General features: G+C 45.0%; 1 protein-coding gene across 9 annotated transcripts in view; it reads left to right on the top strand.

Moving 5' to 3' along the window:
- Positions 1 to 1,922: 1,922 nt before the first annotated feature.
- Positions 1,923 to 23,577, top strand: part of LOC146341676 (butyrophilin subfamily 2 member A1-like) — a 33,747-nt gene continuing 12,092 nt past the window's right edge. For 2 of the 9 annotated variants that reach the window (XM_084805139.1, XM_084805143.1), the window contains exons 1-8: positions 1,923 to 1,995; positions 6,225 to 6,320; positions 7,744 to 8,100; positions 10,800 to 11,084; positions 19,295 to 19,393; positions 20,000 to 20,026; positions 21,813 to 21,839; positions 22,925 to 22,951. In XM_084805139.1, coding sequence (XP_084661265.1) covers positions 6,251 to 6,320; positions 7,744 to 8,100; positions 10,800 to 11,084; positions 19,295 to 19,393; positions 20,000 to 20,026; positions 21,813 to 21,839; positions 22,925 to 22,951 — 892 coding nt within the window. In that variant the 5' untranslated portion in view covers positions 1,923 to 1,995; positions 6,225 to 6,250. Of the gene's footprint in view, positions 1,996 to 3,624; positions 4,007 to 6,224; positions 6,321 to 7,544; positions 8,101 to 10,799; positions 11,085 to 19,294; positions 19,394 to 19,999; positions 20,027 to 21,812; positions 21,840 to 22,924; positions 22,952 to 23,577 lie in introns of all 9 variants that reach the window. The other 7 variants (XM_084805138.1, XM_084805141.1, XM_084805137.1 and 4 more) reach the window with 7 other exon arrangements.

The raw sequence follows: 23,577 nt of genomic DNA, 5'->3' as shown, positions 1-23,577 counted from the left end.
TATCAGGGGTCCCCAAACTTTTTTGACCTGTGGGGACTTTTGGGAACTTCAGACACTACTGTGGGAACCACTACAAAATGGCTCCCAAGGAGGATATGGCTAGTGACATAATGGCTGCCATGGGGGCCTGTCATGTGTGTGCCGGGGGAGAGAAATAGTGAGGCTAGAGGTGTCACATTCCCTTGGCCCCTACCTTCCTCATGCACACACACAAGAAGAGAAGCTTCAGTCTCACGCCTTTAATTCACTTTCAACAGGTTCATTACAGATGCAAATCCCCGAAGGCTCTCAGGCTACAAAGGAATAACAGCAGGGAATCCAAATGGGAGCTACGATGTTGCCAGCAGTTTGAACAGGGACCTGCTGGCTACAATAACTTAGAGAGGGAAACCCCTCCCTTCCAGTGATGCTCCCCTACGTCGACCCTCACGCATCGCCAACTGGGTCACCCATCTGAGCTCTGCCTCTAACTTTTCCCGCTTCGCTCTGTGCCGCAGTCTAGCATCCATCAGGTCACGGCCCATGCTATCCTCCTCCTGGATTCTCATGGGGGGGGGGGGCTTCAGGCCCAGCCATCTGGGTGCTGGCATCCTGAGAAGCTTGCCTATCCATATCTGAACTCGCTGGGGAAGATGCCTCCCCCAATTCTGGCTGTTCCCCTTCTGAATCTGAACTGCTGTGCTAACTGTCTCCATACATTCAGAATCAATCCTGACAAGAGGCTGGGAGGGAGGGTGAAATAGAAAGAGTTGCCTCCTGGCCTGCCCAATCTTCTTCCACCCACACAGAACTTTCCCCTATAGTCTCTCTCTCTCTCTCTCTCTCCATTCCCAGCCTCTAAACTCACTATTTCTCTGCCCCAACCACCTTCCTTGCTATTTCTTTCCCTTCCTAGCCCCTAGTCTTGGTCTTTCTCTCCCACTCACCCCTTTATCTTGCTGTTTCTCCCCACTCCCAGCCTCTAGCCGCTCTTTTTCTCTCCCCACCCTTCAGCCTCTAGCCTCTCTCTTTGTCTCGCCTCTAGTACTCTACCCCTTGGCCTTGCTTTCTCTTTTTGCCTCTGAATGGCTGATCAGAGCAGATTCAGGAAGGGGAAGGAGAACCTGGCACCTTAACACTTTTCAATCCTTTATTAAAATGTTTTTTAAAGGCAGAGAGTTGAGAGCTTTGTGGGCACTGTTGGAGATCCTCACAGAGGACCCCTGGATACATACTTACCTGGGCACAAGTCTAAATGAATAGAGTGGGACTTACATCTGAGTAAACATACATAGGATTGCACTGCAAAGCTGGCTGAAATCCATTCATCCACCTTCCTATCTCTGCCATTCATTCAGCTTCTTCCTTGTAGTGTTTATCCCTTGCTCTCCAGCTTTCCTTCTGCATGCTACATCTGACAATATTCACAAACCTAGAGATGTGCCACAAGATACTTGCAAAGTTTCAAAAAATCCTTGGACATCCCCATCAGAATGCTCAATACACCTGTTCAATATGGCTGCTGCCCTCAGCACCATCATAGGAATTCATCTAAGTATGAACTGTGCTTGGCAGTTTTTTTTCCCTTCTCTGCCATTTTCCAATCTCCGGCAGCTAGTATGGTTCTCTCTGCACTGGCTGTGAGGGAGTGGGGTGGGCGGGGTGGATCTCCAACTCCCCCTTCTGAGGTTGGAGTGCTGTCTCCAGCTTTGGAAGAGGTTTTCTGAGTATCCTGTGGTCCCTGGGACATTTGTCCAGGGACCATAGGATTTCTCTCTTATTGAATGTATCTTAAGGAGCCCATAATGGAACAGTCTTGATTTCCCCTCTGATACTTCAACGGTGCAGTTCAGTCAATGGATGTGACTCTTGTTTACAGAGCATATTGCCAACTCCTGCCTATCTCTATGCAGTGGTTTGGAAAGTGAAAGTCAAGGGCCAAAGGTCCACATGAAGTGCGGGAGAGGTACAGCAGCTAAACAACGCAATGAAAGGGTGTATCTTGGAGTTCACAGGGTAGGTAAAAAAATATGTTTAAGAAAACTGGTACAGCTCCTTATTCTAGTCATTGGAATGTGTTTAATGTTGAATTTGTTGGTTGGCTAAAGGAACTTTCCTCCACTGAGTCCACTCTTGTTTAGGATTTAGAAGTAGGTTGTCCTCATCAAGAAACATCCAAGCCACAACACTGAATATAATTTGATAGTAGATTTTGGTGACTTTTGTGATAAAAGTAACTTAATCACAGCGAGTGGGAAGATAGCAAAATGATATGTTCCTTTCGCAGAGATCCTTTCTAGCTGTAAATTTGGTTACTGATTAGTGCAGCTTTCATTTGTAGCAGGCACGAAATGGCCAATCCTTTGCAGTTCCTGTGTTATATCCATCAGCAGACAAAGCCAGTTCTGCTGCCATAGGAAAGTTTAGACTGTTGCACGAAGTTCCTGGTTTTTGTGAGAGGGTGCCATGTGATCTTAAATTTTCAGTGGTTCTTCCTTTTTTTCCAGCTCTTTAATTCAAACTGTATCTCCTAAACATTTTATTAATTGCAGTACAGATTCTTCAAACCCTCTGGGTTTACATATTTATCAAACACAGTTCCATGCCTCTCTCAGCACAGAGAAAGGAAAGGGGATTCAGTAAGTTCTCATCCCAGAGTCAGCCATGTCTCTGGCTTTCCACAGTGGCCCCGTAGACGCTCTTCTATCTGATTTCAGATTACAGTGGGGATTCCTCCAGGGGACAGGGCTTGGAGGCCAAGCCCTGCCCCCTGGTGGAAACCCAGAAGCTCCATGGGCCACAGTGGGGAGCCTGGTGGGCTGGATTAGGTCCATGGGCTGGTGTTACTGCACCCCTGACCTATATGCTACAAGGGATTAACTAAAGGCTTTTCCTGGGCTGTAATTAGGGATGTAAGAACTCATCCTAGCTCGGTTTCTCTGGGTACTTGCCAAAGCAGCGCCCCCGCTCACACCCCCATGGACCTGTGCTCAGGCCACCCACAAAGTCAGTAAATTCCCCAGGCTCACCGCAATCCTGTTCGGTAAGCGTCTGCCATTTTCACGCCTTTGATTTCTACATAAAACAGGAAGTTTAAAAATGTGCATATTTAAATATGAGCAGTTTGGAGCTGGGAAAGCTAAATAAGCACAATATTAGGGGTATAATCGCTCTAATATTGCACTTATTTAGCTTTCCCAGCTCCAAACTGCACATATTTAAATACGCACATTTTTTTAACTTCCTGTTTTATGTAGAAATCAAAGGCACGAAAATGGCGGATGCTGACTGAACTGGATCGGGGTGAGTCCTGGAGAGCGCAAGCAGGCATGAGCGGGGGGCGAACAAGGACAGCATCTCGGCGGGCACAGTTCGGGGGTCATGGGCAGGGGTCACCTGATGAATTCCTGGACCCAGTCGGGCGCCCGCAACATCCCTAGCTGTAATGAAATTAGTCATGCTGCTCCATCTTACTGCTCCTTGCATTGCTTTTATTGTAACTGGAACTGTGTTTAATGTGGTGTTTTTAATAATGAATTTTAATATTTATTGTGAACTGTTGAGGGATTTTATTATATTTAGTGGTATATAAGTGCCACAAAAATAAATACGTAAATAAATTTCAAGATGCACACATTTTTCTAGATGTACACCTTAGGGCCGCGGTGGCTTAGTGGTTAAGACGCTGAACTGCAGACTGGAAGGTCGGCAGGTCAGCAGTTCGAGACCCGAGTGCTGCGTGATGGAGTGAGCTCCCGTCTTCAGTCCCAGCTTCTGCCAACCTAGCAGTTCAAAAGCAAGAAATTGCAAGTAGATAAATAGGTACCGCCTCTGCGGGAAAGGTAACAGCGTTCCGTGCACCTCGGTGTTCAGGCATGCCGGCCACATGACCACGGAAGCGTCTTCGGACAGCGCTGGCTCTTCGGCTTAGAAACGGGGATGAGCACCGCACCCTAGAGTCGGACACAACTGGTTGGGGACACCTTTACCTTTACCTTTTTACACCTCAAGCAAACAGTAAATGCAGGTAACACATTTACTAATTAGAACAAACCAAAAGCATAACATGTTTATTAGGAATAACCAATAGTCCCCAAAATTGGGAACCAGTTTTTGAGTTATCCAGAAGCCATCTTTGTGCTGCATTATAATAAACAAGGGTTTATTGGAACCCCGTTCCTGCAGTTTCTAATGAAGGGTGTGGCTAGGAATGGGCAAGCTTACCGCTGTTCGGGTTGCACGCCGCTCACCAGACCCCCACTTGCCACATGCCCCTGTTCACCCAGTGTGCAGTGTGCAACTGTTTGATCCCTTGCTGAGCCACCATTTTGTGTAAAAGTGGTGGCTTGGCCTTTTTTGAAAAGGCCAGTTTTATGCAAATGGCAGCCGTAAAGTGGCCATATATGCAAGATTACAGGCCGAATCCAGCAAGTGCGGGGATCCACAGACTGGTGTCAAGGGGCCGAGCTGGTGATTTCTCACCAGGCCTTGAGCCCCAGCTGGATGCCCGTGACATCCCTAGGTGTGGCTGTGTTCCTCTCCTCCGCTATCTTCCAGAGATTATTTTTTTTCACTCCCCCTGTGGTCTCCTCAGTCTCTGTCTTCTCTCAAATCATCTTCTTAAAATTGCCTCACTAAAAACACCTCTGCAGAATCTCTTATGGTAGCTTCCCAGGTCCAAAATGGGTTGTGTTCCAGGATCTGCCTTCTGAGCTTCTGCTTGTGGAATATAAACTTTGTTGCACAAAATTATCTGGCCATGTACAAGTGCATAACCAGGCAGAAGCTTGGCAGGCAGAGTTCTATCCCTCTTACCCCTTCCCTCAGAAGCACAGCTAAGGCAGAATGGGTCCCAGGCTAAAAAAAAAATCAAGTTGCCCCACACACGCCACTACTTTGTATTCTGGATCCTTATAAGTATTAACCCTGCTGTAGTCGCTACAGTTCTAATAGCATTGTTTTATTATTATTTGTGTTTTGTATTGTTACTTCATTTGCAAACTGGTTTGTGTTTTGTTATGAGGAGCAGTATAAACATCTAAGGTGTAATCGTATGCAAGTTCAGACAGAAAAAAAGACCTAAAATTCCCAGCATGCCCTAGCCAGCCATGCTGGCTGGGGCATGTTGGGTGTTGTAGGCCTTTTTTCTGTCTGAACTTGCATAGGATTGTGCCTTTCATAAACAAAGAAACAATAGCCCTGAGGCATTTCTGGCATATAGAAAATTAGCTCTCATAGGGTGCCTGGAGGACAAGGTTATTTGGGCCTGAATAGTTGCCACAGGAGATTCTGAGGAGGCATATTTTGTGAGGCAGTCATAAGGAAGAGTGGAAGATTTGAGAGCGGGAAGATGGGGAGATCACAGGGTCTGCGAATACAAAGCACCAACTAGAGAAGATATCATAGAGAGAACTGCAGTTGCACCCACACTAATGTTCAACCTGTATAGTATACGTGTAGTTTGGCCATGAGATGTCACAATCAATAACTAATGGAGTAGGCATTGTATATAGGATCTCCTAATAGCTCCCTGTGTAAAACACTAAAACGCTGGCTGTTTTCGAGCTTTAGAAAGAAACTGAGTATGCACTTTGCCAGCAGTTGCTGCCGTAGGATTTACGGGGGCAGGAAACCTTAATAACTTTTAACCCACTTTTCAGAACTTAAACAATCCAATGAAGGGTTGCCTTCCTCAACAAGTCTGAATAAAATACTTCAGTAGTTTTCACCAAAGTGTGAAAGAAATATATTATACGCCTCTTTAAAAATTGATATAAAAGGGGTAAATGTGTCAAATTGCATCACATTTTAACTTGCTGCATCTATGGAACTTTTATCGGATTGGTTCGATATTTGCCACAGTCACAGATTACATCCCATAGATCACGGATGCCTGGTTCCACGTGATTAGCTCAATAGGTGTAATTTTTATAAGCAATAGAAATTTGAGGCTTACGGTGTCAGAACCTTCTTCTCCTCCTCCTTTTGGTACACATCTTAACTAAAGGAGCACTCTTGTGCTCATTTAATTGCTCAACTGACACTTTGAGATTAATTGAACTGTGTGAAACAAATTGTTTTCAAAATTCACTAAGAACAAAACACATATAATACTACATGAAGATTAAATCAGAAAACACATGTGTTCATACAAATATTATATAAACTGTTTACAATCGTTAATAAATGGTAACGAACAGATCTTGCAACTTGCCATTTTCTTCTTCCTTCCCACAATTGCATAGGTATAGATCTTCTAAGTTCCTGATCCATGTTTTCCTCATCATCACTTGTGATGTGCATCTCCATGTTTCTGCAGATCTCCCATGTGGTCAATGCAGGTAAATTGCTTTTGTGCAGACAATCAATAACAGTGAGCAGTTCTACACCCAGATAATATATGCCTGTTAAGAAGACTGAGCCAAAATGCTCCTCCCTGCTTCATCATCCTGTAGGATGTGAAGTTACAGAGCATTTCAATAATTCTGGTGTGAGGGCAGGGCTGGCCCTACCATGAGTCAGAATGAGGCAATTGCCTCAAGCAGCAAATTTTGGGTGTCATAAAAAGACAGCAAATCATTAGTTATTTACCTTGTTGCTATTGTATGTCTACTGCCATGGAGGGGGAGAGGTGCTTATGGCATTTTCTGCCATATGTACCAAAATAATTCAGCTAACTTTGGGTACTATGCACCTTGTCCTGGGTGGGTGGGGGACACCACTTGCTGCTCTGCCTCAGGCAGCAAAATGTCTTGGGCCAGTCCTGTGTGAGGGGGACAATTGTGGGCAAAGACTGGGATGAAATCAGCAGTGACGATGATCACACTTCCACTTGGTGTGATGGCTGCCATATTTTCCCCCACAAGGCATTACAGCAGGGGAAAGAAGCATTATCCTCACTTTGATTGTTTCATGACAATGGCATGATGGCATCATGGAGCCGTGATGGCATGATGGCATCATGGAGCCAAATTAGAGTGAGGGTAATGAAAAACCCCTGAACCCTAATTTTGAGAGATCTAGTTCCACCGTAGTGTAAACCCAGACAACTGGGGCATTGCACCATTTTGATTCTGCTTATATAAAAAACTAGAAGTACCATTTCCAGAACTAGCACCTTACCTGAATATGTGCCAGAGTATTGCTGCTCATTGGCTAGCATGGTAGATAACCTATAAAACAAAATACAAGAGACCAAAGAAGCTGGAGGGGGAGAGGGGTTTGAACAATCATATCTCAGCTTAATAAACCAAGATACGAATGAGATTTTTTTGCCACACTCACAGCCCGTTCATGCGAGGGAATATCATGGGTTGTTCTGCAGCTGGTGACTATGCTTTCTTGGTTCGCACAAAATAGGAAACTGTGGTCAATTGTAGTCTCACTGTTTTGTTCACTCATGCAAAGAGAAGAGTGAAGAGCCTGTGTGTGCAACCAAAAGGCTCGATCTTATCTCAGCTTAATAAACTGGGATATGATGATCCAAACATAGTCAGAATTTGTGGAACCAAATTCCACAAAATCAAAACTTCAATTCTGTGTATTTCAACTTTTCATTTCAATAGTTGGATCTTGTGGAAGCAAAAATCCCAGCCTCTTCCAGGTTTACTGATACCTGGAAAACTTTCCTAGATTGTCACATTTAAAGATAAAGATGGAAATGATAGATGGGCAGACTCGGGAAGAGGTTAGCTACAAATGAACTAACTCTGTGCAGATATTGAATCTGCTTGATACAAACTTTGTAATCGTTCCTCATGGAAGGTCAGTTTGCGATCATTCCACCTCAAACCCCTGTCATTGGAACACTTGGAAAGGCAGTAGTATTGCCATGTCGACTAACAACTTTGAGGATATCAGACCGCAGCCGCATCACTGTTGAATGGATCTTGGATAAACCCTCAGAAAAAATTACTGTGAAGACCTATAGTGGGGAAAACCAGGAGGAAACTTCAGATAGCAGATATCAGGGTCGAGCAGAGTTCAGCCACACTGAGCTTAATCAAGGGAACACGTCTCTGATTCTGAAGAACAGCCAACTCCGTGACCAAGGAAAATACACCTGTATGGTCCACTTTGAAAACTGGTACGATGAGGTGGTCATCGAGCTGATTTTGTCAGGTGAGCAGATTTTACATTATCGTAAAATAATCCAGAATTAGGGGAACAACAAATAACCAGGGTGGGGCAGCTGTAAGTAGGGATGGGCAAACCAGTCTCTTTCTGTTCTGTGTCAGTCTTGCATATATTCAGTCATTAAGTCCATTCCATGCAATTTCTGCTTCTGTCTACTTAAAAAAAGAAAACGAAAATGCACATTCTAACATATGTATTTTTCTTCATGTATGCATCTTCATATACAAATTTCAAAATCACATGTATTTTTGTACACAGTATTTGAGCTGAGATCTCCATCACAAACTCTGGAGAAGTCCACAGTCTAAGTGTACATGTGTTCCAAACTGCATGTTAGACCAGGAAGTGCAAATTAGATTAGTTCACTTTAAAATCTGTTTGGCCACTGTGGAAACAGAATGCTGGGCTGTATAGGACTTTGGTCTGATTCAGCATGATGGTGTTTATGTTCTTATGATGGGGTAGGGAGAAAACGTATTCCTCACCCTTACACTGGGTGGTCTGGGCTCCGCTATGGGGTGTGTGTGTGTGTAATGTGCCTATATGAATACAAATGCTTCCCCTGCTTTTCTGCAATATATGAATTTCCTCACTGACCACCATTTGCTACAACAAAAGGCATCTCATGGTTGGATTAGCATAGAAGAGAATAAAGTCCCAACCCATAGCAGGCCTGATTACAACTAGGGAGTTAAATAGAGGCTCTTGCTGAGCAATGTGTGGGAGAAACCCATTGCTGGAATCCTATGGCTAGGATGGGCATCCTTCATGGAGACCCCAGGAAAATACAAAACCAGCAAGCAACCACATGGCTGTAGCCAGCTCCGTGCAGTCTCCTGTGCGCAGCCACAGGGTGGGAGAAGAGTGCAGCGTAGAGCAGGAGCTCCATCATGTTTTCCAAAATAAAAAGATGAGGACTACTTGTTTTTTTCTTTGAGGAGGAGGAGAGGAGAGTGACTGACAAAGGCCTCTTCCCTACTTAGGTTTACTTAGAACTCAGAAGTCTCACTTCATTCCATTAGGCTTATTCATCAGTGAACAGCCCAAGTCTTTAGCTTATTTAAGTTGATTTTGCTACTCGGATATAGGAGGAAACAACTGAGAGCCACATTTCTTTCTATATGGGAGCCTATTTCACCACTTCAAACCCTTCCCTGGCCATTTGACAGCAGCAAGGACCACTCTCTGATGTTTATCTCTAAACAGATAATGAGCTGAGAATGTTGACGTGCTGGAGGGCATTATCTATAGGAATCACAGCCTTAGCCCAGAAATGCGATGACTTTGGCAGGCCCACTCCATCTGTTTGCTCTGCAACCCTCACCCGCATCACAAAGCTGGATCAAGCACTTGTTTATTTCTGTTTCTCAATTTTTTCATTTTTTATGGGAAGCAACAAAGGTCTTTCAAGGTGGTTTAAGCCAGTTTGCGCTTCCCAGGATATCTCAATGTTTGCCTTTGTGCCCTCTGCACAATTCTAGGCATCTTCTGAGAGAAAATGCAAACTCCAGCCCCACAAATATTTCTGTATGAAGAAAAAATATGCAACTATATATATGCAACTACTGACCCATTCCAATAATAATAATAATAATAATAATAATAATAATAATAATAATATATAGTATCTAAGAATCTGTGAGCATTTAAAGTAAAAAACAGACAAACCAAGTCTCTCTGTGTGTTCTGTGTGTGTGCATGTGTGTGTGTGTGTGTGTGTGTGTGTGAGAGAGAGAGAGAGAGAGAGCGCTCAGCCACCAGAACCCAGCTAGACACAGCTATTTTATGAAAAATGGGGGCTTACTAAGGGGACAGACAGCCGCCAGGCACTCATGTGAGTGCCCGGTGAATGGGTCCAGTAAGTGGTGGAAGCTCAGCAAGTGGGATCTGGGGGCCCAATGGGGGGTGGGGGAGTCCATTGGACTCCACTCTCTTCTCGGACTCCTGTAGCATGCCTAGTGTAGACCTGTCTTCAAAAGGCAAAGTTAATTAGGGGTACAGTCCTATGAACTGAACCCTCACTGCTTGAAAGCTCCCTTTATTTTTTCCTAGATGGGCTTTACAGCGGAACGGAGCACTTTACAGCCCATCTAGTGAGGGCACTGTGGAGGGAGAGGGAAAGAGCCTGGAGGAGGCTTAGATTAAACTATATCCTGGCCTCTCTGGTTTTCTCCCCTCCCCACCCACCAGAATGCCCCCTTTCCCCCCTCTTGAAGGCTGATTTTCTGACCTCGGAGAGGCAGCCGGCATGGTTATCTCCATGCCAGCTGAGAGGGGGCAGCTGCCAGATTTCTGATTCCCCCTTCTGAGATCAGAGTGCTGTCTCTGACCTTGGAGGGGTTTTTCCAAGCTATCCTATGGACCCTGGGATGCTTGTCCAGGGATTTTAGGATTGCTCTCTGGAAGAGCTACTGGTTCAGCAGCTCATTCATCCAGTTTGTAAATGGTCACATGTTTTAGTGAATTAAAAGACTTCTCCATGTCTTTGCAGCCATGAATAGTACTTGCAGGAGACTCTTCAAAATGTGATGTAAAATTCAGCCTTTAAGAATTGCAGTTATGCACAAAATGTAACCTAATTAGTGTTCCATTGGCACAGTTTAGTCTCAGTCAATGCAGATAATCTAGAATGGTTCTGCTTGACTCGGGACACTGGGAACTGAACATGTGTTGTCGTTTTGCAGCAAAAGGAGCACAACCTGCCATTACCATGGTGGATTATAAGAGCCAAGGAATTGGACTCACCTGTAGCTCTGAGGGTTGGTATCCAGAGCCCCAGGCTCTTTGGCTGGACAGCAAGGGAGGAAAACGAACTGAGAAGCCAGACACTACAAACAGAAAGACCTCAGCAGGGATCTTCAGTGTTTTCAGTTCCATTACAATAGAACCGGGAGTTGACAATGAACTCTCCTGCAAAATCATCAGTGATGTGTTACAGCTGGAGAGTGAATCCAGAATCCTGGTTTCTGGTGAGTTGCATCATCATCATCATCATATTTATTTATTTATTTAGCAGCAGCAGCATCGAATGGGCTTACAATGTAAAATACTACACAAGAGGAAATTCCTTCCTTCCTTCCTTCCTTCCTTCCTTCCTTCCTTTCTTTCTTCCACCTTGCTTGACTTTAGAAGTTTGCATCTTTAGACTTCTCAAGTCTGGCCCTCATGCTTATATTTCCTAGGATGCTGAGAGAGGAAGGACAGTGGGAAGGAGAGAGAGGAAAATGGAAGTAGAAGGGTAGGGGTTGTGTTTCGATTCTAGGGATGTATGAATCCCTTACCTGGTTCCAGTCAGGGCATCTGCTGCGGGGGGGGGGGAGGCGATCTGTTCCTCCTCCCACAATCCTCGATGTGGGGGAGGCGATCCGGTCCTCCCCCCCAGAATCCTGCCTGGCCAGCTCCGCTCCGCGGCCATGCTGCGGAGCTGCCGGCCAGGCCAATCTGCAGTGGGGCCTCCAGCCACTGCCGGGCTGGTGTGGACACAAATGGCGTCCTGCGTAGGGGACGCCATTTGCGTCCCTACGGTAGCCCGTGATAGGCTACATAAATATTTACATAGCTATCATGGCTAAAGCCGCTATGCCATTTGCGCCCCTGCTCTTTGCCGTGATAGGCTACGTAAATACTTACCTAGCCTATCATGGTAAAGGCAGCCACGCAAATGGCGGCCGCTACGCCATTTGCGTGGCCACCTTTACTGTGATAGGCTACGTGGCGGCTGCCATTTGTGTCCCTGCTCTTTGCCGTGATAGGCTACATAAATACTTACGTAGCCTATCACGGCTGCCTGCAAGCACGCAAATGGTGGCCGCTACGACGGCTGCCATTTGCGGCCGCAGCAGCCCAGCAATGGCCGGCCGGGAGACCAACAAGAGTCGCCGCCGGAGCCGCCGCTCCATCCGCCCCAGGTAAGCTCCGTCCCAGGGGGATACCGTGGCGTGGCGGGGGGCAGGAGGCCAGTCCTCCAAGGATTCTTTGGAATCCAGCCTCACTGGAGTCCATGGCGGAATTCTCTGACATCCCTATTCATTCCTGCACAGGATTTCTTCCTTGCCAGGAACCAGCTACAAAATCAACTCAGCTGGCAAAATGTTAATGCACTGGTGGATTCAACCTCACTAAGAATGTTCCTTCTCTGAAAGCACCTTCTCTAGCCTGCTCTTTGAGGTGATGCTCCCAACTGCCCATCACCCTCCCCGCCTTGCCCTTGTCCCCCATTTCCCTCCCATTCAGATCCTTCTCCTTCCTTTGAGTAGTGAGTCATCACAGAATCATAGAATAGTAGGGTTGGAAGGGGCCTATAAGTAGGGGTGTACGAAACCCCGCTTACCTGGCTCCGCCAGGCTCCGCAGGTGGGGGGATGTGCTCCGTCCCTCCCCCTGAAATCCTCGCTGGGGGGGAGGCGCTCCGTGCCTCCCCCCCGGAATCTTGGCTGGCCGGCTCCGCTCCACAGCCAAGCCATGGAGCCGCCGGCCAGCTCCGGCCACCCGCAGCCGGACATCCAGCCACTGAGCAGCCCAGCAGGGACGCAAATGGCGGCTGTTGTAGCCGCCATCATTTGCATCCCTGCAGTGAGCTGTGATAGGCTACGTAAATATTTACATAGCCTATCACAGCAGGGGGAAAACCCCAGCGTACGCAAATGGCGGTAGCCGCCGCCATTTGCATACGCTGGGATTTCCCCTCCCCCCTGCCGTGATAGGCTACGTAAATACTTACGCAGCCTATCACGGCCTCCGCAGGGACACAAATGGCGTCCCTGCGTTAGCCGTAATAGGCTAGGTAAGTATTTATGTAGCCTATCACGGCTGAAGAAGGAGGAAGCGAATGGTGGCCGCAGGACGGCCGCCATTCACACAGCAGTGCGGATGGGAGCAGGTAAGTGCTCCGTTCTGCATGCCCTTCGTGGGGTGGGAGCGGCGGGCACTTTGTCCCGCGCGCCTTTCATGGTTGGAGGGGCAGGGGCTTCGTTCCGCGACGGTTTTCGGGGGGTTGAATGCACTGGCATTCAGCCTCACCGAGATCCGTCGCAGAATTCTCTGACATCCCTACCTATAAGACCATCGGGTCCAACCCCCTGCTCAATGCAGGAATCCAAGTCAAAGCATCCCTGACAGATGGCTGCCCAGCTTCATCTTGAATGCCTCCAGTGTGGGAGAGCCCACTACCTCCCCAGGTAATTGGTTCCATTGTCGTATTGCTCTAACAGTTGGGAAGTTTTTCCTGATGTTCAGCCAGAATCTGGCTTCCTGTAACTTGAGCCCATTATTCCGTGTCCTGCACTCTGGGATGATCAAGAAGAGATCCTTGCCTTCCTCTATGTGACAACAAGTACTGGAAGAGCGCTATCATATCTCCCCTCAGCCTTCTATTCTCAAGGCTAAACATGCCCAGTTCTTTCAGTCTCTCATCATAGGGCTTTGTTTCCAGTCCCCTGATCATCTGGGTTGCCCTCCTCTGAACCCTCTCCAGCTTGTCGGCATCCTTCTTAAAGTGTGGTGCCCAGAACTGGACACAGTACTCCAGATGAGGCCTAACCAGTGTTGAGTACAGGGGAACTAGTGCTTCATGGGATTTGGAAGCTGTGCTTCTATTAATGCAGCCCAAAAGAGCATTGGCCTTTTTTGCAGCCACATGACATTGTTGGCTCATACTCAGCTTGTGATCGACAACAATTCCAAGATCCTTCTTGATTGTACTATTCTTGATCCAATTATCCCCCATCTTGTAACTGTGCATTTGGTTTCTTTTTCCTAGGTGCAGAACTTGGCATTTATCCCTATTAAATGTCATTCTGTTGTTTTCTGCCCAGCGCTCCAGCCTATCAAGATCACTTTGAGTTCTGTTTCTGTCTTCCAGGGTATTAGCTATTCCACCCAATTTTGTGTCATCTGCAAATTTGATCAGCATTCCCTGCACCTTTTCATCCAAGTCATCAATAAAAATGTTGAAGAGGACTGGGCCCAAGACTGAACCCTGCAGTACCCCGCTCATTACCTCTCCCCAGTTTGAGAAGATCTTATTGATAAACACTCTTTGAGTTTGATTCTGTAGAAAACTGTGGATCCACCAGATAGTTGTTTCATCTATCCTGCTTTGATCTAGTTTGCTAATCAGGATATCATGGGGCACACAGTTTGCTGAAGTTGAGGTATATTATGTCCACAGCATTCCCACAGTCCACAAGGGAGGTGACCTGATCAAAAAATGAGATCAGATTTGTCTGGCCGGATTTGTTCTTGACAAATCCATGTTGGCTTGGAGTAATCACTGCATTGTTTTCAAGGTGCTTCCAGATGGATTGCTTTATCATCTGCTCCAGAATTTTCCCCGGGATTGACGTCAGACTGACTGGTCTGTAGTTCCCAGGTTCCTCCTTTTTGCCCTTTTTGAAGATCGGGACAATATTAGCCCTCCTCCAGTCATCTGGCACTTCGTCAGTCCTCCGTGATTTCACAGAGATAATAGACAGTAGTTCTGAGAGTTCTTCTGCCAGTTCCTTTATTACTCTAGGATGCAGTTCATCTGGCCCTAGAGATCTGAATGTATTCAAAATTATTAGGTGTTCCTTGACCATATGCCTATTGATCTCAAGCTGCAATCCTGGCCCTTCAGCCTGTACTTCACCTTTGCCGGGGGGGCGGGGTCATAGACCCTCTTTTGGGAGAAGACTGAGCCAAAGTAGGAAATGAGCAGTTCTGCCTTTTCTTTGTCATCTGTTATCATTTTGCCATCCTTATTTAATAGCTGAACCACCATTTCTTTCCTCTGTCTTTTACTTTGCACGTAGCTGAAGAAAGCTTTTTTGTTGCTTTTAGCATCCCTCACTAACCTCATCTCGTTCTCAGCTTTAGCCTTCCTGACACCATCCCTGCAATTCTGTACTACCTGCCTGTACTCTTCCTTTGTTGCTTGGCCTTCTTTCCACTTCCTATATGTGTACTTTTTTTGTTTTCAGGTCATCTCTTAGCTTTTTGTGAAGCCACATTGGCTTCTTCTGTTGTCTTCCTCCTTTTTTTCTTGTTGGAATTGTTTGTAATTTTGCCTTGAGAATTTCCTTTTTTTAAAACTCCCACCCATCTTGGACTCCTTTTCTTGTTAGAGTCGCTTGCCATGGGACCTTCCTGATCATTGTTCTGAGTTTATTAAAATCAGCTTTCCTAAAATCCATGGTACGTGTTTGGCTACACTCGGCTTTTGCTTCCTTCAGAACCAAGAACTCAAGTATAACATGGTCGCTTTCCCCCAGAGTTCCTGTAATTGCTACTTTACGCACTAAGTCATCTCTGTTGGTTAGGATCAAGTCAAGGATAGCTGATCCGCTAGTTCCTTCCTCCACTTTCTGTAGGAGGAATTTATCAGCAACACAGGAATTTCTTGGAGGGGCCATGATTTGCAGAATTTGTCTCCCAATAAATATGGGGGAAATTGAAGTCCCCCATTACTACTGCATCACGCTTCCTTGAAACATTAGCAGTTTGCTTTTCAAAAGTTTTATCCCTGTCTTCTCCTTGGTTGGGTGGCCGGTAGTAGACTCCGACCACCATGTTCCTTTTATTCTTTGCTCCATTTATTTTAACCTAGATGCTCTCGATGGGGCTATCAAGCTCATCCTCCTGTATTTCTGTGCAGAGATACGTATTTTTTACATATAATGTGACTCCACCTCCCTTTCTGTTCCTTCTGTTCTTTCTGAACAAGTTATATCCTTCAATTGTTGTATTCCAGTCATGGGAGTCATCCCACCATGTCTCAGTTGCACCTATCAAGTCATAATGTCCCTCCTGTATTAAGAGTTCAAGTTCGTTCTGTTTGTTTCCCATACTCTGAGCATTAGTATATAGACATCGAAGACCATGTGCTTTATGCTACATTTTTTAAAGACTATTATTGGGTGCTATTAGAGCTGTTCTCTCCATTGTGGTGCATAAGCCTACATCCATTGTTACCCCCAACTTTACGTCTCCCTTCCCCGTAGGATTCAGTTTAAAGCCCTCCGGATGAAGTTCTTCATGCTGTGGCCAAACACATTCTTCCCAGCCTTTGTGAGGTGCAACCCATCCCTTGCCAAGAGCCCATCTTCCAGGAAGTATAGCCCGTGGTCCCAGAATCCAAATCTCTCACCACCTTCGTAGCCAGTCATTCACCCAGAGTATTTTTCTTTCCCTTTCTATCCCTCTTCTAACTACTGGAAGTATGGATGAGAAAACTATCTGGGCCCCAAAGTTATTGAATTTCCTTCCCAAAGCTTCAAAGTCTGATGTGATTTCTTCATAGCTCCGCTTGGCAGTATCATTTGTTCCCACATGGATAAGAAGAAAGGGATATCTGTCAGTGGGCTTTATGAGTGCAGACAACCCTTCAGTCATGTCTCTAATCTGTCCTCCCAGGAGACCTGGTGAGTTCACAGGTCTTCGTGACATACTTGGGTTTCGATCCCACGCAGCAAGGAGTCTCCCACTATGATTACTCTTCTCTTCTTGTTGTTGTAGGCCTTGGTTTCATCGCCTCTCCTTGACTGATGTTCAGCCTCTTGCTCTTTCTCATGCAGGGTCCCCTGTAATTCTTCCTCTGCAGGCTGTCCTCCAATCTCATCCTCAAGAACCTGAAAATGGTTCCATAGTTCCACTGCATCCACTGGTGCAGAGTGGCTTCTAGTTCTTCTGCTCCCATTTCCAAGGTGTATCCTGTACTAGGGATGCTGGAGAAATTTGAGACGGACTAAAATGAGCTCAGGTTTATAAGAATCCGACCTGTGGAATCTGCTGCCCCTCTGGCCGCACGGAGTCCATGGACTTTGGGATGATTTTTTTCCTTTCCTGAAATTTGTGCATATATATTGGTAGGAAAATATGCAAGTTTCAGCTGAGGAAACGTTGAATGGAATGGGGGACAATACGCTAAATGTAACATACTAAGGTAAATTATGTATATACTTATGTTTATTTATTTATTTATTTATTTATTTATTAAATTTATTAATCGCCCATCTGACTGGTCACCCAGCCACTCTGGGCGATGTACAACCCACCATAAAACAATTTAAAACAATAAAATTTTACCATAATTTTTTTTTTTTTTAAATACCCTAACCCACCCCAAATGCCTGCCTGAACAACCACGTTTTTAATGCACGACGGAAGCTCATTAAAGAGGGGGCATGACGGAGTTCCCTAGGGAGGGAGTTCCACAGAGTGGGGGCCACCACAGAGAAGGCCCTCTCCTTCATCCCCACCAGTCTAGCTGTCCTGGCTGAGGAGACAGAGAGAAGGCCATCCGAGGCTGATCTTGTTAAGCGGCCTGTCTGGTGTTGCTGGAGGCGCTCCTTAAGATAGGCTGGGCCGGAACCATATAGGGTTTTAAAGGTCAAAACCAACACCTTGAATTTGGCCCGGAAAACAACTGGTAACCAGTGCAACTCCTTCAGCACTGGAGTGATGTGATCTCGCCGGCGGCTGCCTTTAATCAGGCGAGCCGCCGCGTTCTGTACCAGCTGCAGTTTCCGAACCGTCTTCAAGGGTAACCCCACGTAGAGCGCATTACAGTAGTCTAAACGAGAGGAGACCAGGGCATGTACTACCGATGGGAGCAGATGGTCGGGAAGGAAGGGGCGCAGCCGCCGTATCAGATGGAGTTGATACAGCGCGGTCCGGCTCACAGCTGACACCTGAGCCTCCATGGACAGCTGGGAGTCCAAAATGACCCCCAGGCTGCGGACCTGGTCTTTCAAGCTGTACCCCATTCAACACCAGGTCAACATCCCCCAGAATAATTACTTATGTAATTATTCGTGGATTTTTCTGCATGACAAAAAAAATACATTTGCATCTGTTTGTGGGTGGACGACAGAACAAAAGGCACCTGACAATCCATGAAACACAGAAGGAGCAGATTTTACACAGTCCATACATAGAATCATAGAATAGTAGGCTTGGAAGGGGCCTACAAGGCCACCGAGTCCAACCCCCTGCTCAGTGCTGGAATCCAAGTCAGAGCATCCCTGACCAATGGCTGTCCAGCCTCGTCTTGAATGCCTCCAGCGTGGGAGAGCCCACCACCTTCCTTGGTAATTGGTTCCATTGTCGTATTGCTCTAACAGTCAGGAAGTTTTTCCTGATGTTCAGCCAGAATCTGGCTTCCTGTCACTTGAGCCACATGCTCATGTCCTCCACATTTTTAGACGTGTGGCCATATATTATAAACATCAACCATGGACATTCAGGCAGTTAGGAGATATGTCCCAACATAATTAAGAAACATCCTATATAACCACAACTGAACTTCAGCAACCAATGGACATATATGATAGGATGTCAGTACATGCATCACAATGTCAAGAATGGGGACAGAATCGAATAAAGTATAATTAGTTTTTTCCTGGCTCCACCCTACCCTCTACTTGATTTTTCCTCACCTCAGCATTTTTCTCTTCTGCCTCAGCTTGCTGTTGCTCTTCTAGCTCCTGTACTTCGCTTTGCTAGTGTTAATTCCACTGTTCTAAGAACTCTTTGCTTTCTCTTATTCCCTTGAGGGTCGACAATCACTTGCCACTCCATAGGGATGGCAGAGAATTCCGCCGCAGACTCCAATGAGGCCGGATCCCACAGTGGATCGGCACCACTAACCTTCAGCTCCGGAGGATTTTGTGCAGAGCGGCTCTCTGGGTCCCTATTCAAGGCGATACACTAATGGCGGCTGCCATTAGCCTATTGCTAGGAAAAATACAGATGTGAATGGCATATTGTACGCCACTTGCAGCCACAAAGCACTAATTTTGGCCTAAATACAGCCGTAAACGGCTGCACTTAGGTCAAATTTAGGGCTTTACAGCCACAAGTGACATCCAATACACTATTTACATCTGTATTTTTCCCCACAATACACTAGCCTATCCAATTCCCCTGTTTAGCTGTTCAGAACCCCACTGCTAGGTCCCTTCCTCCATCTTCTCCCCTTCCTCTGAGATCAGAAGTCAGATGCAGCACAATTTGCTGAGCTTCAGCTCAATTCTGCCAGTCTGTCCACATACGGGGGCATTTAGGAGGATGGGGGTAATGGGACTATGTGACAAAGTCAGCCCCTGTGATAGTGGGAGAATTCTGGTTAAATCTGTTTTGCAACCAGATGATTTTTCTGGAGAAATAAAAGAATGTAACTGAGATTTTACTCTGTCTTTCAGATGTTTTTTTTCCTACTACTTCACCTTGGCTTCCACCCTTCATAATCATTTTATTGCTTTTCATCTGCATTGTTATTTTTGCTGTGTATAAAGTAAGATGTAAGTATTTAAAATTTATTGTTTTGGTAATGTCATGAAATTGTAAGCATGAAATGCAACAGAACCTTCTCTTTGTGGCTATGTTTATAAAAATAAGGAGTGTATGGCTGGATACGGAAAAAAATTAAACCAATACATTTTTATTAAGCCTAGTAATGCACTCAGTCAACTGCTTAAGCAGCACAGTCATCTTGATCTAACTACAGTTTCATAGACATAGAGATAGATTGGGACAATCAGGGTAATTTCCCCAACATATAATTGGCAGATCATGCAAATCAAGTGAAATTTGCTTGTCATACTTAGGGGGCCTTTGCACTGGAGCTGAAAACACAGCAGCAGAAAGTGCTGTCCTGTTGACCAGACAACTCCTAGGATTTGTACCAGGCTTGGCCAATCCAAAGGCTTCATACTACCTTCCTGCAACAGGGCCTAATGTTCCATAAGCCCTTCTATGCCTGAAGATGGCTCACAACACAGTGTTCAAGAGTCCTTGACAGGAATAAGCAATGATGTTGATGATTGGTTATCCCCTTCCCCCAATTCTTTTAAACTACTTTTGAGAGCTGTCCGATTTTCATAATTGCTGTACTTTTTTTTTTTCAGGGAGTAATCAGAATGCTTCTCAAGCTGGTGAGTAATTGAAAAGGACATATAAGTGAAAATGTTTTTTTAAAGGAAAAGGTAGGTCACTGTAATATTACAGGACAGAGGTGTACAGGATCAAAAACTGATTCCCTGGAATGTCTACATTATTTTCCTTAGTGCTCCCAAATGAAAGCACCCCCCCAACCCCCAACCCCCCGAGGAGAGCATTGCAGTATTAAGAGGAACATAGATCTTTAAACTACTTTCCCTGGTGTACTCTTGGAGACTTGAAGCAGAACTCCAGATATTCTTTAGAGACTGAAGATTCTGACTTAAATGTAACATCTCTAAAGATGTCTCCTTCCCTTTCAAGCAACCCCCACCTCTCCAGACTAGCAGATTTTAGTATTCAACTATGCAATTATATGTGGTAGAGTGGTAAAAAAGCACTTTTTCTTCCATGTCAAGGATTTTTCCCTTTAAAAAGATTATTTATTCATCTCTTTTCCTGCATTGTGTAACTTAGACAAACAGAACCATTTTTATTTTATTTCATGGGCTCCAATTTGGGTTCTTTTTGCATCAAAATTCAGATTTTAGTGTTATATGAACTAACTTGGCTATAGCCAGTAATACAGAAATTCCACACTGCTGTTTTTCTGTTCACTGAAGGATGTGCAAATAGTGCATCTGCTCCAGCAATCAAAAAGCAAATGCAACCCCACTTTCCCCACCAGCAGCCACTTGTTCCGTGTCTGAACAGTAGTAGGATGGATTGGGGGAGGGATGCCAGCCCCCACCCTCAATGTTGTATGCTTGAAATTTGAAACTGTTGTCCTTTATGTCCTATCTTCTTCACACATAGTTAAACTATGGAATTCACTACCACAAGACCTAGTGATAGCCTCCAATGTGGATGGCTTTAAAAGGAAGTTAGACAAATTCCTGCAGGAGAAGGCTATCAATGGCTACTAGTCCTGATGGCTATGTGCTACCTCCAGTATAAGAGGCAGTATGCTATGTACACTAGTTGCTGGGGAACATGGGTAGGAGGGTGCTTTTGCACTCATGCCGTGCTTGTGGGTTTCCTGTGGGCAGCTGATTGGCCACTGTGTGTACAGAATGCTGGACTAGATGGGCCCTTGGTCTGATCCAGCAGGGCTCTTCTTATGTTCTTATCTTTGTTCTAGTTCTCACTGAGGCAGTAAAGCTGCCTGGATGACAGGACTTTAGGAAAGAGATGTGGGCTCACATGATTGAATGTTCCTCTGTATCCCCATCATTACCACTACAGGGGAAAAAACCTACATAACCTAACTTTCTTCCTGACATGCTAGTTTTCTGTGTACAGAAATGTAGGTTTTTGTTTGGATTTTTAAGAGGGAGCATGTCATCATGTGAGCCCCCATATGAAGATGGAATTTGTACAATCAAAACATATTTACTGTCTCACTGAGTACTAGGGGTTTAGAATGGGGTAGTAGAGTCATCAGAACTGCACGTCACATTAAATATACAGCTGCTTCCAAAACCTGCAGCCATGCACTTAACCCCCCTGCCTTGTCTGTCCATAACATTCAGGGCAACTTATCTATGTCCTGATGCTGCAGCACTGTGTTTTTCTCTGCTCCTGTCCTGAAATTGGCTGCTACTGAAAAGGGGTGGGGAAATCAACAGTGGACACAGGTAAGATATCCCAGTTGTTTTGGCATGAGGAATTCCATACACAATTTCCATTTGTAGAGATAGCGCATTTAATGTAACATGTAGTTCCAGCTTACAATGTTCAGTAAAGGAATGAATAATGTTGCAATGCAATTTTCTTTTGCAGAAAACCAGAGAAATGAAATAAAAGGGGGTAAATACCTTTTAATATGTATATACACACACATCTTCTGTAAGAATGTTCAAGATGTATTCATTTTATTTTTTAAGTGCATATCCCATCCTGTCAGTATACCTTTCAGGGCAGTTAATGGTAACACTAAGAAATATCAATAAATATTAGCATTAAAAACATATGCTACAATTGTTATCTGAGGAGAGATAAGGGAAAGGAAGGTGGGGATAACCACTTGGGAAGGGAAGATTGGTCTGATCTCAGTCTGATCCACAAGTTTGACCTCTGAGTTAACTTCAGTTTAAATAAATTAAAGGTGCAATCCTATGCATGGACAGAAAAAAAGTCCTACAACTCCCAGCATTTCCCAGCCAGCATGGCTGGTTACGAAATGCTGGGAGCCGAAGGACTTTTTTTCTGTCTAAGCATCCATAGGATTGTGCCGTAATTTGTGTTTTGGGGGACTGAATTGTTTGGATCTCTCTGGAAGTAGATTCGGCTTCTATAATAGAAACCCAATAGGATGATCCTTTTGAGACAGGCAGCCTGCCTAATCATGATGAGAGTGTTGTCATCCTTTTTGTCACTCATGACTGGATGGTTTGAGTGGAATTGATTATCTTAAAAGGATCAGATATTCAGACAATGTAGGTGGTTTGGTATTTTTAAACTATCATTCCAAGTGAAAATGGTGTACTTTGATTTAAATTGTTGCTTAAACTATGGCAGATGGAATGAAATCAAAATATTCTAGCTCCTCTCCCCCTGGATTTTTAAGCATTAGTGCAGTTCCATGTGCCACTGAACCTCAAAACTCCATTTTGGGCATTGAACTGCAGTGGACTGCAGAGCCTCGTGGACTCTGAATTGGGATAGATTAAAAAAGAATTAGAGAAATGCTGGTGGCCTTACATCCTGACGATACATTGACGTAGTCAGTTGATCCTGATACACCAGCCCTCGAGACTGAGGCAGTGTTGCAGGTGCAAGTCCATTTCTGATCCATCAGACTTACATATATGGACAGGGTAGGCATGCCTAACTGTTGAAAAAGGTATTTGTATGTGATTCTGTATGATAACATTTTACTCTCACTGTTTCAGAGCGAGATCATTTCAAAGGTGCAATAGGTAAGTTGGAATTGTTTCCCTTTTCTCTACCTCCTTTATATACTTGAGTCGCTTTGGGTTCCTTGCAAGAGGAAAAAAGGTGGGATATAAATGCAATAAATAAATAATCCCCCCCCCCAATATTTCCAGGATGTTGAAAGCACAATGTTCTGCTGGAAAGATTCATTAGATCCTTATCTGTGTAGCCATTTTATTCATATTGTTATGAGGTGTTGTTCCTACAAATACTTCAAATGGCACAATTGCAAGAGACATTTCAGGTTCAAGACATTCCTTAAAGATGTTGACAATTCGTGAAGTATTTAGAGAAGGGCCACTCGGGCAGTCATAAACCGTAAGAGCAAAAGATGAAGGAACAACTTGCATTTAGCCTAGAGAAATGAAAATTGAGGGGGAGACATGCAGCCACATATATGTATTTGAAAAGAAAAACAGCAAGAAGAGAGGGAAGAATACACACATCATACTGCTTTTTAATATGTGTCCTGTAATGTGTGAGCTAGTGTCACAAAGATTTCAGATGCAGCAAATGCAATAATAGAAACAGCTCCAGCTGAAATTTGTGAGCTTCTAGCTGATATCTTGCTTTGCTCACATGAGTAGACCATTTCTGTGAGTCACAAGCA

Source organism: Heloderma suspectum, chromosome 6 (genome assembly GCF_057233095.1).
Source record: "Heloderma suspectum isolate Gila_16-S chromosome 6, 16-S_ref, whole genome shotgun sequence".
In the NCBI taxonomy this organism is placed as follows: Eukaryota; Metazoa; Chordata; class Lepidosauria; order Squamata; family Helodermatidae; genus Heloderma; species Heloderma suspectum.
This window is presented reverse-complemented; position numbering and strand designations above follow the sequence as displayed.